General features: G+C 40.1%; 1 protein-coding gene across 4 annotated transcripts in view; it reads right to left on the reverse strand.

Annotated features, from left to right (window-relative positions):
- MIDEAS (mitotic deacetylase associated SANT domain protein) overlaps window positions 1–15,048 on the reverse strand; it is a 55,697-nt gene that overhangs the window by 23,164 nt on the left and 17,485 nt on the right. For 3 of the 4 annotated variants that reach the window (XR_014590360.1, XM_083863283.1, XM_083863284.1), the window contains one exon: window positions 2,143–3,835. Coding sequence is in view for 3 of the 4 variants with exons in the window: in XM_083863283.1 (XP_083719409.1) it covers window positions 2,143–3,600 (1,458 nt within the window). In the remaining variant the exon portion in view is untranslated. Of the gene's footprint in view, window positions 1–2,142; window positions 3,836–7,624; window positions 7,668–15,048 lie in introns of those variants that run through there. The other variant, XM_083863285.1, reaches the window with a different exon arrangement.

Raw genomic sequence — 15,048 nt, forward strand, 5'->3', positions numbered from 1 at the left:
CTCCTTTTGTTTGTAGCTGCTGGTGCCTTGCTCTGTGCTAGGGGAAAGCAGCTAGGTAACAAAAACCTGCCTTCTATCAAGAAAGGAATATTTTAATTCAGATGCCCTTTAAGACAACCATTCAGGTTTGAGAAAAGTTTTCTTTACTTTTAAAAGACAACAAGTCACACTGAAACCATTAAACTAAGAGTTGAGGATTTACTGCAGCCTGTAGGCAGCAATAAGTTTGCATCACCCAAAAAAAAGGCAGCCACAGGCAGCTTGGGTGCAAAGCATCAATTGTGACACTGCATGCAGACAAATATTGCTGTCCAGAGTATTATTTTTGCATAAGGTACACATACCTAGACTGGGATGTTCAAACAACTGGTTCAAAATATGAATGCTATCTTCTTTAATCAATAATTTAACTCTATGGCTTTCTACACACTCTTCAGATAACATATGCGGAGAAGGCTTCTAGGTTGTTTTTACCAGAAAGACACTCATAAGAGAAGAAGACCACCCTCATTCAGCAAACGTATTTTCTTTTTCTCCCTCACACAATATCCAACACCCTAAAGATGTAAAATCCATCAGACCTCTGGTAAGAATTTTATCATCTTGCAAAACCTCATCCTGAAAGCCTGAAGTGATCTAAACATAAAGAGTTCTTCTGCTAGTGTCATTATGCTTGCATAACTGCAAAGAACAAAAGAGCATCTGCCAAAACACTTCTCTGGTCTTTACATTATGAATCAGACTGCAAGCAGACGTGCCTTCAAACGGCCAATTTCTTGCTTCATCTCTCAGCGCCTTTTCCTAAATGCTCTATTTGCTTCTTCTTGACACTCTGTGAGTGATCCAACTGCAATGTGAATTGCAGACCTTCTGCAATATAACCACACAATGGCTGGCAAAGTATGAGCAAATACACCATGCTACTATGTACTACCAGTTCTTTATCAAATCTGCTGGTTCAGCTGAGTTAGAGCAAAAAGGATGGAAGACAGCACCAACCAAGTCACTATTTGCTTTCTGCTGTCCAAGAGGTGGACTAGGCTATGGATATTCAGCTCGTTCATTAGTTTAGTTCTTTTACTCAAACAGCACATTCCTCTAAGGAAGAGATGGCAAAAAACAGTGACAGACAGACTACGATAAAAAGGATGATGAGAACAAAACAGGGAATAAAATGCCCTTCCCTTTGTTGTCTGACTGGATAGCAACTCAGGTGTCAAAACTGTAGGTAAAAGTAGCTCATGTAACGTGTATTTCATCAGCCTTTGGCAACAAAACTTGTAAGGAAAAGTGTGCCTCTTAAGAAGCACTCAATGAAAGATTAGTCAAACACAACTCTTAAGAAAACGTTCAAAAGCAATCCCTCCAAAAAACCCCACTCATCTCCAAAAATCCCATCACTTGTCTCCCAATAGGCTACTTAATTTTGAACTCTGTCACCTTGCCATATGGAATATATACTGTGCAGTTTAGACTGAGGGATATCAAAAGGTTAGGAATAGTGAATTACCAAATCAGTCAGCACTAGATTTCTTTCCCATTAAGTTCTACAGGAGGTCTTCAGGCAGACAGGTCATTCTACAGCTCTCAGGTCATCCCTGCAAGATGCTGCATGAGACAGGCATTTGTCATGCCTGGTATAGGTTCTTCATGCAAGTGAAGCTTTCTTAGACTTTAAATATTCATGAAGTATTGAACATGTAAATTGCATTATGTAATTTTTAGCACATTTTAGAAACACTTCAACTGCAAAAGCTGAGAAACTGGCAGGTAAGTCTAAGTTTTTTAACAGAAAAGAATGTTAAATTGGTAAAAAGACAACAAGTAAATTGCTTTTATTTGCCTCTCAAAATTCCTGATCACCTTGAGATCTAAGCTGAAAACATCTGTATTTTCATGTCATGGGCTAAAATAACACTTGGTGTTAGTGAAAACTATCCCTTAGTGGTTTCACTACACAACGTCCCTGTTCTCCCACATCTCTGAATTACAGTAGCTGAACTTACACGCCTCCACACTAGAGCTGCCCTTGTTGCACACTTCAAGATGCCATCCTGTCCTGCATACGTGCATAAATTCCTTTCCTTTCAACCCTGTTTTGTAGTCTAAAACATGCTACATTGGCTAGGCTCTATACCTTACCTTTACATTCTGAAGAGAAGCCAGCTCAACAGCTTTTTGGGCCAAAGTCAGCAAATTGGCTTCTTGAGAAACACGTCGTCTCCGCCGGGTACTCTGGATTACACCACCTCTGACACTCTGAAAATCATTAGTTCTTTGAGTGTTTTCTTCAGGTGCTGCTGCCTGTTTCTCCTCATCTCTACCATTCTGGGCTGCAGCTTGCCTGTCTGTTTCCATCTGGCACTGCTCACTAGCAGTGAGGACATCCTTCTGCCCCATATCCAATCTTCTGGGGTGCAAATAGCCACTTTTATTGGGGGCCAGTGACTCAGGTGGCTGCTGTAATGGGACCTCTTGCTGATGTGCTTGCCAGTGATGCAGAAATAAATTGCTAGATTGTTCTTCTGCCTGCTTAGAAGTCAACACTTCTCCTGCAGATGTCAGTAGGCCACCTTCTTTGGAGAGTCTCCGTGACCTTCTTGGAAAGGGAATCTGAGTCTGAGGTAGCACAGTCTGTTGGTTCTGCTCTGTTAATGCCTTGAATAGCTCCTGGTTCCTCTCTGCTTGCTGAAACTGGTGTGGCATCATGTGATGCTGGGGTGCTGCAGCTGCCACATGAGGCTGTGCTATAGAACCTGTTTGCTGCAGACTGAAGGCCTGTGTGCCAGCCTGTTGCTGCTGCTGCTGAGGATAGAAATTTTCAAAGAGCTGTAGCTGGGGAAGAGCTTGCTGTTTTTGTTGTGCAGTAAATGCTGGACTGGAAGAAGTTGGGGCTTCTTGAAAGACATGTAACAACTCAGGAAGACCTTGCTTTTGGCCTTGGTGACCAAATGCAAGTTGGAAAGGCTGCAATGGCAGACTTTGATTCTGCTGCTGCTGCTGTTTCTGCATTTGATGAAAAGAATTCATTTGAGCTTGTTGTCTAACCAGGGCTTGCTGTTCCAGCTGAGCCTTCTGGGACATCATCTGCTGGACTGCATCTCCATATAAATCCAGCTGTGACACAAACACTCCTTTCTCTTGATTTCTTTTAAGAGCTTCTGGGTGGCCGTAGAAGCCTGGGGCACCAGCATTGGAGTGGGGTCCTTTTGGGTTGCCCCCAAAAACCATACTGTGGTTCCACATTGAAGGTGGAGACTGCCAGTGGCTGTCACCCCGCTCTGGCAACCGGTTTCCCATTAGTGAATTCTGCCATTTGACAGCTGTTACTGACTGGGGCATCATCACTGATTCTCCCCTATCTTGATTGTAAACAGAGTTCATCAAACCAACGTTGTTGGGCGCACTTGTTAATCCTCCTGCATGAGAAATCTCCACAGTTTGGGAGACTGGTATATTCCCTCCATGACCATAGTACTGTCCTTCCTTAAGCTGCTGCTGTGGTTCTTTGGATGGCACAGCTATGTCCTGCTCATTAAAATAGGCAACTCGTTTCCCAGTCCGTTTGCTTGAAGACTTTTGCTGAGCCTGAAGATTCATGGTTCAGTCTGTTCTCCCAGCCACACACACAGTATTTATAATCCACCCATCCCTGAGGTTGGGGGAAGAAAGGCACAGCAGTCTTTCTTTTCCATTCAGCTTTAGTAATAAAGGGCAGGAAAGAAGTCCAGATGAAAGTGCATTCACTTCCTTTTTCTTTGTGTGCTTTTCCCACTTCTTTTCACTCTTATATTTTGTGGTTCAGAGGTCAGTAGAGTCCACTTAGTTACAGGTCCTGAAATAGAGAAGCAATTGCAATGAATCATCAACACACATAACTGGCCTATGAATGCTCATGTGATAAGCAACAATGTGTATGTATCTCCCATGTCCCATGGAAATTAAGACCAGGACAATAGATGGAAGAAACAACAGATCTGGCCTGTTAGAAGAACACAAAACAAAACCACTTAGTTTTACAAAATAGATATCACACTGTACTTGCATGATGCAACTCCCTATTGCACACAGAGTTCTGACTAATCACTTAAGCTCATCCTGAAAGTTTTACTCTTAAACTACCTCTGATCTGGCCAATTACTTCCACATCTTCCTGTAGCCAGAATAATCTGGTTTTAATCTCAATTTAAAACCACAAAAAAAAAAACCAAACCCTCATAGCTTGCCAAAAGGCCATATTTCCCAAAGACCTTTAAAAGACACACGTGTACACGAAGGCTGCAGTCAAACACGCAGCAAGATGCTCAGTTCAGTATTCTGAAGGAAAAGGGTCAGGCAACAGCCCATCAGTCATACACACACCACCAATGACTACAGATGCTTTCCATCAAGAACTGTCCACCCAGCACCCAAGCCCTGGGGCCAGGGCCTGCTCAACCTGTTGCTCTCTCAGATGTTTTCTTCAACAGCTGAAAGAAACTGCTCCTGTTCAGGTCACACTCACTGAAAGGTAGTTGAGGCAGCTGCTCTTGTAACAGCTGCTTGCAGACATCAGCAAATATCTGTTAGTGTAAAGCTACAAAGGTTATAGGAGAAAGCCTTTCCAGAACAGGCACTCTATGACAATTCTACCCTCCTACCCTCTTCTGCCACAAAGAAAAGCTATCCACAAACTCTAATAGGCTAGCTTGCAGGATTAAGGTCTAATGTGTGAACACATGTACTAGTATTTCTATTTGGACACCTAAAACCTTTTTGATGTTTAGTTTTAAATTCAATTATATTCTCAGATTACCATTATAACATTCTAGTGTAAAATCGCTATTCCTACTCTTTTCAGTGTGCATTCTGTTTCACTTTAAACCACTTTAAATCCCATTGCCAATATATTCCAGGAAAATAACAACGAATTGTTAAAAATCTATTCTTATTACATCCCTTCTATAATATATAATCAAGTTTCTCTTGAGTGGAGCAGGTAAGACTAACACACACATCTCTTCCAATGAAATCTGCAATATATTTATCCCTCTTTCTAAAATGAAAAATAATAAACCAAAATTACATAGCACACTGAAGTCCTGTAACCTGAGCTTCCTCAGATGGATATGGGTATGGTGCAGGTTTTAATAATGAGGTGGGGTTGGGAACATGACGAGGAGGAAAGGACAAAGAGTTTTAATTAACTTACGCAACTTCCACCTCAGAGGCCAAGCTTGGCTTCAGTGCTACTGGAACCATGGGACTGTGTTTCAGAGCGAAGTGACTCACTTCCTCAGGCTGTTACATAGCTGTTCCCCCACACTGCCTCCCCTTCACCTTGGCTACAAACCATGGACCTCTGCCACCCTGATCACGGAGCCAGGGCATTCCTCCCTCCTCTAAGCACAATGTCTCAGCTCATTTTCCAAGACTATCACAACAGGACAAAAATAACTCTAGGAGAAATTATGGACACGTGAGATGGAAAATTCTCTCTAAACTGCAACTAGTACACAAATTAAGATTTCATAAAGTAAGTTTTTCCTACTTCAAGACTTCATTAGGAAAGGAAAAAACATCTTACAGGAGGAAGCTGAAACCCTGGTACCAAAAATATAGAGGTGGATAAGCTGCTATATGCCTCCCAAAAGCTTCAATGCTTTCCATCTTCGTGCTTTCTGCAGCACTGCAAATGTATCAGAGATAACAGCTAAACCTCAACACCTGAGGTAATACTACTAGGAGTGGTTTCTGACAGTCTTACTTGGTGGAATCATCACAAGCTATTTTTCTTTCTCAACTAGGCAACATTTTTCTTCTACTGATGTTTTTGTATTGATCAGTCACATCATTCTGATAAAAAGAATGCCAGGTTTTCTGTATATTAAAGGACACTACCACTAGATCAACTTTTAACCTGCCAGCTTTCTGAAATTCTGCTGTAGACTTTTTACACTTTGAAGAAAAATACAACAGTAATTGTCAAAAAGACAGCATTCAACTTTCAACTTCCGGAGTCCTTGTCTTTAACCAAAGAAAGAAAGAAAGCCCAGTTGATGGTGTTCTTAATAGTCCTGACTGGGATTTGCAGCCACCACACAGAAAAGTACCCAGAAGACCTTCAGCAAGAGCTCACATTAGTAACAAAGCACTGCATCAGCACAACTTTCCAAACCTATACTTGTATGGACTTTGGTTCTGCTTTTAATATTACTAGATAAGAAGACATCAGCGTCACAAGGTGTAACTCAGACCAGTTTAGAACTGCAGCAATCTGGTAAAGAGATCTAACTAAACTATTAGGATGCAAAGTAGGAAAATGAGTAAATTCAGAGATAATCTAAATGAGGAAAAGGAGTATGTACAACTGAAGTTGTTATTCAGCACAAAACCCAGGATAGTGAAAAGGACATTACCAGGGAGAAAAGAGATTTAAGGTACTCTGAAAAAAACATGTTTACTAAACACCTCAGTTCTCCCAGTTACATGCAAAAAAACCCTATATCCTAAGAGATCACCAAGATAAAGGAGGATTTGGTGCATCCGCTATTTGATGGCAAAAGAAAATATCACAAAATTAGCTTTTCAGAAGTTCCTTCTATACAGAAAAACTACAAAAAAGTATCTTCAATGTCATCCTATTACTAACAGTTCACAGTTTAATCTGCAGCAATAAATGTTCAAGTTGCGGCATGACTATGCTTCAGGAAAGCTCATGCTTGGCAGCTGCACTGCATGAGCACTGCTGGCTCTGACTAAACAGGCTTCCCTCCCCGAGGTTGGGAGAATGAGCTCACACAATCATCATCCTAGCCAATTACCAGCTTTGGGGTTTTTTTGTTTTGCTCTACTTGAATTTCAGCACAAGAGTCAGCCTGCAGTAGCACAGGAAAATGGCAACACGCTTCCAGGCTTAAGTGCTTTGGAGCAGTACACCCCAGACCATTCCTTACCTTTGAATAAAGCACAGAGCTACTTCCAATACTGTAATTCCCAGAAGATACTATGTCTTGCCTCCAAATATACTGTGTTATGTGTTATGATACTTAGCATTGCTTTTACACTGCACAGAGAAAAAGCAGAACCCAGCATCAGTATATTTTGTTTCAATAACTCTAAGATTTGGCACGCAACATCATCAAGTTATTTTCACTTCCAGGAGCTTCTGACATTCAAGAACTTCTCCTGAACTTTCTCCAGATGAATACAAATTGCACATCACCTCCTTTAATACTGTAAATATTTTCAGATTTCTAAGGAATTTTTGATATTGCAAGGCTTTCTCTTCTACACCTAAAAAGAATGACAAATTAGATATACATATACCCAATGGGCACATACGCAGTATTCTCTAGAATGAAAAATACATAAGGAATGTAATTCATGCCACCTTACTGAGAAAGTTAGAGTTAACATTTTTAGCTAAAAACTTCTCTAGCATATCTGTACTAACACATTAAAGAAAATCATAAACATATATAAAACACCATATGAGATACATTTATGCAAAGAATGCTGAAGGACTTCTTAAAGTATACAACAGGACTATGAAGGAGTCTCTTCCTGAATCCAGGATTCTGGTCTGAAATGATGAAGTCCTTTCAAAGGAGGTATTGGAAAGGTGCAGGTCAGAGCCACTCACCAGGCTATTACCAGCCCAGACCACCCATCAGCAGATTTTACCCAGTCCAAAGCAGAACCATTGAGACATGCCTACCCAGTGCAACTGTCCTGTCGCAGTTTATTATTAGCCTGGAGAGCCTGCTACACAACCTTAACTGAAGTTAAAGATTATTTGATCTAGGGAACAAATTAAAAACACTCAATGGTAACTATTTAATGTAAAATATCTCCATCTCTCTTTAAAACTTGTTGCCTTTATAATTGCCTTTATAATCCACCATTATTCCATTTCTATAAATATTCTCTTAACTAAGGATATGTATATTTGTACAGTTTCACATATCAAGTTCATGACCTCACACACTGTAGTAATCTTGAACTTTACTCTTCGGCTCACTTTTTGAGGGCTGTGCTGTCCTGTGCTTTGTTTAGTCCATTTGTTACATCAGCTGTATCAGGGATGATAAGCAAGTTTAAATTGTGCACATTCCTCATTCTCCTCTGAGATCATTTGCAAGCATTTCTGTCTGACAGAATGCTGCAGAAATGACTCAGGAAAGACTCTGATTTCTCCTCAAACTTCAGCAAAATTATGGATGCTGAGAATAACAAGTTGTAGTTGCAGTTGTAGACCATCTTTTATTCCACCATCTTACCTTTTAAGTGCCTCTCTTTTAGGGTTTTATTCATGTAAAATAAAATGTTCCTCTGTTCTAGCTAATGTACATTCACAGCCCTAACTGCAACAATGCTGTCACTGTTCCTTACAGGAAATCTGTCACTTTAGAGTGATGACAATTATTCTCACTAACTCCTCCTGCTGCCAGCAACTGAAATTATGGTTCTCCCCTGTAAGCAGCTCAATCACTTTCAACCATGATGATGGACAGATTCCAAGAACAATCTTACATTTGAATCTTAACAAATGAAGCAAGTTACCCTGTGTCCTTCTGAGACAACAATCAAACCTTCCTTCCCCAATTTGCTCACTATTATGGTCAAATCCCACATTTATGAAACATAAAGAATTATAGAACATATTTTACTAACGAGGAAGAGAAACAGAGGAAGTAACTCATTGTTAAGATCACACAACAAGCAGGATCAAAAATTAAGCAATATATATTAGACTAGCTACCAGTTCCCCATCAAACCTGAAAGCAAGCATGAGTTTAATTAAATTTACCTGGAAAGATAGAAATTGGGTCTGCTATTCACACATCTGCAGAAAGTGAGAATAAGTTTTCATTCCTTCACTGCAATAGGAGGTCAGAGAAGGCTCAATAGCATAGGTTTTGTTTCTGGCTTTTGTGGTTTGCATTTTTAAAAATGACTGGAGACTTACAGGGCATCGCGAACTTGTTGCAGCTAGCAGAAATCTGCCTCTGCGAAACCACCAACACCATTTGCAACAGTCTTGAGTAAGAACAGAGACAAGGATGAAAACATGGGTGAGTTTTTGTGTTTGTAAAAGATTCGCAAAGCTCATTGTACATACCCTGCTGTATATGGAATCAGCTTCAATACCTTCTTCCAAAGCCTCTCCTGCACACTCACTTTGTCACATTTTCTTCCAGACAGTTAGCTATATAAAAATTCCTGCAGATTGTTTGCAACCTCCCACTCACCACCTTCAGACACCTTGAACAGGAAGGATAACAGCACAGCACAGAAAATAAACCATGTTTGTAAATTCTATGCGGCAAAGCACAGCAGTCTATGTCCTGAAGAAAGCAGGGGAAAACTCAAAGCAACTACAAAAGACAATATTGTGCAAGAAAGCCAAAAACATAAATACAAAGATGATGGTTTTATGTTCCTGTAACTTTATCACAAATGGCATGGTATTTTCCAGGCATCCAGAATATCTGCCTCTATAGGAAAAGGTGTATTTTCCAGGAGTGTAGCACTACAGAAATTAGCAATAGCTAGAGCCCAAAGTGAACAAGCAAAACCACCAAGCAAGCACCGCAGTTTAAAAGAAGCCCACTACAAAAGAACGTAATTAGGTACCAATCATCTCCCCTAACACCTCCAAGTTTGAAACTAATCTAGGGAGCTTATCAGATCAAAGTCCTAGAATCAATAAAGCCTATGAAATGGGGAAGGCTTACTTGTTGTGTAACACTGCATAGCAAAAAAAAAAAAAAAAAGGAATCCTACAGGAGGCCTGTAATAAAGACAAAAAGATGAAAGGAAAGTGCTTCACAGACAGACAACAAAAGGGAAAACACAGCATCCAGGAAGTTTGGCAACTTCCACTGTTTCCTGAAGGTGACTGCCTGAGGCTAGCAAACACATACCTAAATAAGTAGTATGCATGGCAGAGGTTTATGATCTACCCAAATTTTCATGTGATTGGCCCATTTCTACTGCAGAGAAAGGCTGACTACAGGGGCGCCTCTGCCCTGAGGACACCCTTAAAATTACTGTGCTGCCACTTTCACTTTCCCATTTTCAGAGGCTGGGAATAAAGCTTTATTAAACCACTGCACTAACCAGAGACTCAAAAGTGAAACCCATCAGCCTTGTGAGGTCAAACATGTGAGAAAATGATCATACTGTGAAGGACTATGTGCCAGCACAATCAGGTCGCTTGTATTGCACCACTGGGTATCACAAACTACTGCTCCAATCTAAACCATTCCTGACATTCAGCACCATCCGAGGTTAATTACCCACAGCAAGCAAAGTAACGTAAAATGTAGAACTACCATATTGTCCAGGAAAAATATACACACTCAAATGGAAATGCATAAACTACACTTCACAAAGTAATCAATACAAGGAGAAATACAAATTCTACTTCAAGAAAAGATTTTGGTTTACGGTAAAGGAGGTAATAAAAGTGAGACAGTGAAAATGCAACCCTTTAAACATTTTTTTAATTAGGTACATTTCTGTTCCTATGGTCTTCAAGTTCACCAAAGCATGCATTCTGAGTTCATTTGGACCTATTCTTTACATCCACGGATGTGGTTTTATTTATCCCCATCATCACAGTTTTTCCACACTCAATCTAAACACAGAGATCCATCCTATTATGGAGGATGTTAAAGGGAAGGAATTTGGTGTTTTGAATTACAGGGTCTGAAGCACCACAGATGCACCTCAAAGGGAAGGAAGTTTTCAGGTAAGAGTTCTATGAGAGGAAAGTCTTATACTGTCAATGAAAACTTGAAAAATAACTGATTTCTTGGAGTTGTCTTCCTCAGTTCAAGGTGTAAACTTGCTTACAAGTATTGGAGGCTTCCTTTTCAAAACACACCTAGGCTTTTCCACATAATTTTGTTCACATGGATGAGGATGAGACAAAAAGTTGGTACAAAGAAAATGCCCAAGAAGTGCTGATTAGTCTTATCCTTGTAACAAACAAACCAGACAAAAACCTGGCTTACGCAAACAGCTCCACCCCAAGAAAATCAGGATGGAGGAAGAAAAATTATTAAAAAGACAGAATAAAATTTTAAAACTTTGCAGATAATTAAACAAACAGCAAAAGAGAAAAAAAGCCAAAATCTGATTTTTTAAAAGGAACTGACAATGTTGTTTCTATCAGCTATTGAAAGGATACGGAAGACCTTCATTTATTTTCAAGCAAAACTTGGAGTGCTGTTTCCAAAATAATTGAAATTTCATGCAAACCTCATCACATGAAAACAAATCATTCATGATTTGCACCAGACTAGTCTTCTGTCTTGCACTACCAGAGAGGCAGGTCCACAATCTGGACTCTTGTAAATATGTACACAGGAAAGCCCATTTTTACAAATGGCTTTGCAACACAGACCAGGCTTATCCTTTAATAAAATAGGCACGACACATTTCTTATATTCATTAATGTTTATAAACTGTACTGAAGGAATATTTGTTATTATAATCTGTCATCATGATCAACGCTGATCTGAAGAGACTTGGGCAGTCTTAGAGAGCAGAATGAGCACAGTAATTACAGAGTACGAAATGCTGCTTTCAGGCTTTGTAAAGTTATACGAACATAATTCTTTCCCACTGGAAATGGGTTAACAGTTCTAATCCTAAGCCCTTAGACAGTTATTTTAAGCTTTTTTGTTTGGAGCTGTCTGGGAAGGCAGTTGCTAGCAACACAGACCAACATGCAGGAATCACAGCAGGCTCCAAAGTCAGAATGGCAAAGAGCAGGCCAGAAGCTTTTCCCTGTCCTCACATTCACACACCTGACAGGACCACAACACATCCTTCACACCAAAAGCCTCTTCTGCCTGGAACACACCAAGTGCAGAATTGCATGGACACCCCAGAGCCAGACCAATCTCTCTGCACTTTAGCCCTGAGAAGAAAACACACCTGAATGCACTGAGCTGCAACAGGAAAGATTGCTACAGGTTCAGTTGTTCCCATGTCAACCTTTTCAGGACTCCAGCACAAAATCAGGCTTGCACAGACATCCAGCGTATGGAACAACAAAGTCTGAGTGTTTTATAGATTCCTTTGAGGCTTTTCAAGAGGTAATGGGCTACAAATAAGGGAAGAGAATGGTGAAAGTTCATAAAGACAGTGGTACTTTCCATTCCTGGAGGTTTATGAGAAATATAAATGTACTCAACACCTCAGCCTGAGCCCTTGGCAGAGACATTCTTAAGAAAGTCAAGCAGGCAGCATCACTCACCCAAGTCTGGCTGGACAATAGACTACAAACACAGGCAGAACCCCTGGGATCAGCTTCCAGCTCTGCTATAGATATATATCTTAAGCAAGCCACTTCAAATTGTTTCATAAAATGAGAATAATACTTAAAACCAAATACATTGATATTAATGGATTATTTTGAAGTCATAAAAGCTGTATTATGCTTAACAATAGCCACTAACAGCCTCGATGGGGAGTCTTCCACAAAGGGCTTAGGAGTCTAATTTCAGACAAGACGCAACCAGGGCAGTGATAACCAAAGAGGGAGTAAGACGAAAAGTGAAGGAAAAAGATCACACAGTAACAAAGTTGTTCTTTTGTCACATGCCTGCCTCTATCTCACTTGACCCAGAAACATCTTTGCTTATCAGCAGTTATCTAAGCCGAAGCAGTGCTGACCTTGGTTTGCCCACATCCACACACTTGCAGCAAACAGATGACAGTATTGACTGAGCACAGTCAGTCTTTAACAGCGCTGACAGGGCTGTAGTTCAGATTTCTAAAATTATGTCTTTTAAGAATTCCTGCAATCACTGTTGACTATAAAAGGGTCTCTTTACTGTGCTGGCCTGTTACAAGGTACAGTAAGCTCTCAGCCATGACTGGGGCTGTCAGGCACTACAACAATGCAGCTAAGCAAATGCACACTAGTACTGGGAGGAGAAACACTGAAAGATGTGGGCAAGCAGGATCATCACACAGTAGAAAACTGAAAGGTTTTAAGACTCCAGGGGCTAAGAGAGCACTCTGATTTCTTAACCTTTAATTAAAAAATGGAAGCACTCTTCAGGTCTCCAGATTCAGAGTTCCCTGCCAGCTACCTGACAGACACCTGCCCAATCCCCTCCTTTTAGCCACAGGGATTTCAGTGGAGGAAGGAAAGAGCAGATGGCTGGCACCAATACTGGATCAAATACAAAGCGCTTCCATTTCTGTAGTGGCTTATTTGTATCCTTACTAGCACTCTAAAGCACTTCCAGTATGCAGCGTAAGTGACATCAACCTCATATGGACTCAGGGCAAAGTCAGAAATTTCCTACAGATTCAGCTCAACAAGCCTACCTGAAACCAAACAAACCACTCATTCTGTACTTTATAAGTAGAAAGAAGCCATTCAATAACAGCATGAGGAAAAGTGTTCTCTATTAAACCCTTACAAAGCTATTTTAAACTGAGCAAAAGACTCAGCTGTTAGTAAAACAAAGTTAAGGTCATAATGATTAAGTTCAATACTATGGAGAAAACTAAAGTTTATGCATTAATCCACCTGTAGATGGAATTCTGTGAGTGTTAAGCAGATCAGAAGTATCCTGCACTTGCACAGTTTACTCTGCAAGTCCTGGAATGTAAACAGATTTTAACTGAAGTCATAACATTTTGGTTCAATAATCCCACATTACACTTTGAACAGCTATATTTGCTAAAGATACAGACTATGTATCGCTATTAGAAGTAACAATAAGTCCTTGCAAATTGTGAAAAACAACCCAGGACATAAATAATTGGAAGATCAGACACTTACCAGAAAATCTGGTAAGATCATCTGCACTAAACACTTGACCATCTACAAAATACATCATGAAAGAAAAAATAAATTCCCTTACATTATAGAGTTTTCACTTCGGAATGAATGGCTAATGAACTAATCATGTCTTCAGGTATAGGGATTCCATTAACCTGACTGTCTCACATCAAAGAAATTCTGAGACTAATGCTCCTTTACAATGCATAATGCATCTAGTCATCTAGTTGTAGGCCAGTTTGGATGGGGCTCTGAGCAACCTAGTCTAGAGCGGGGTGTCCCAGCCCTTGCCAGACAGGTGGAATGAGATGATCTTTAAGGTCCCTCCCAAAGCAAACCATTCTGATTTGTGATTAATGGCTTCTAAAGGATTTTTTCACACCAGGTAGACAGCACTCTCTTATTTTAAGTAGGTTACTTCAAGTAGTCCAGCTTATGTCCCACAGAGTCTGATGACATTATATTTTCAACAAATCTCCAAACAATAGGAATAAGCATCCAATCTCTCATCAGCAGGCTGACATTTGTTACACAGTTCTTCCCCATTTGGAAAAGATCTATGATTTCACCAAAGCAGAAAAACATTCTACCACTTATATCACAGACAAATTTCTCCTGGGGAAAGTAGTTGAAGAATTCTGTCCATGAACAAACTCCATGTTACTGGAATACTCACCATTTATGTAATACTTGGCAACAGTTAAAGCAATACATTGACACCAATTCATTCAACTTCACAATACACATCATGTGCAACGTTCTGTATTTCTAACAGGTACACAAAGAGAGACAAAGCAGCCTGTTTTGCACTAAAAAGTAAAAAAGGTAGCCAAAATGAGGTTATTCTTCTGTATTTCCTTTATCTCAGTTTTGTCCACAGACTGCATTTACAAGATGTCTGGTAAAGCATCTTCATTTTGAACAGTTTTACCAAATTTAGAAACTACTATAGAACACGACTTTTAAACTATACCATAGAACTAACCCCACCCTGAGGTAAATTTTAAGGCAATTGATAAAAAAATCACATAAACTTAAAGGCAATTTATATAAAAGTCAGAAAGTCTTCCACAGCACATAAAATTTCACCTGTAGACATTAAAAGCTCTGACTTTAACATATACATGTCAGTGTCATAGCAGAGATCTCCGACAATCCACAGATGCGGTGTTCTATAATGCCTTTGCACTCCCCACAAGCTCTGCCTGGAACTGCAGCCTGAGGGGACGGGCTCTTCCACTTGCATGATCTGT

Source organism: Zosterops lateralis, assembly GCF_965231275.1.
Source record: "Zosterops lateralis genome assembly, chromosome: 6".
Lineage (NCBI taxonomy): Eukaryota > Metazoa > Chordata > Aves > Passeriformes > Zosteropidae > Zosterops > Zosterops lateralis.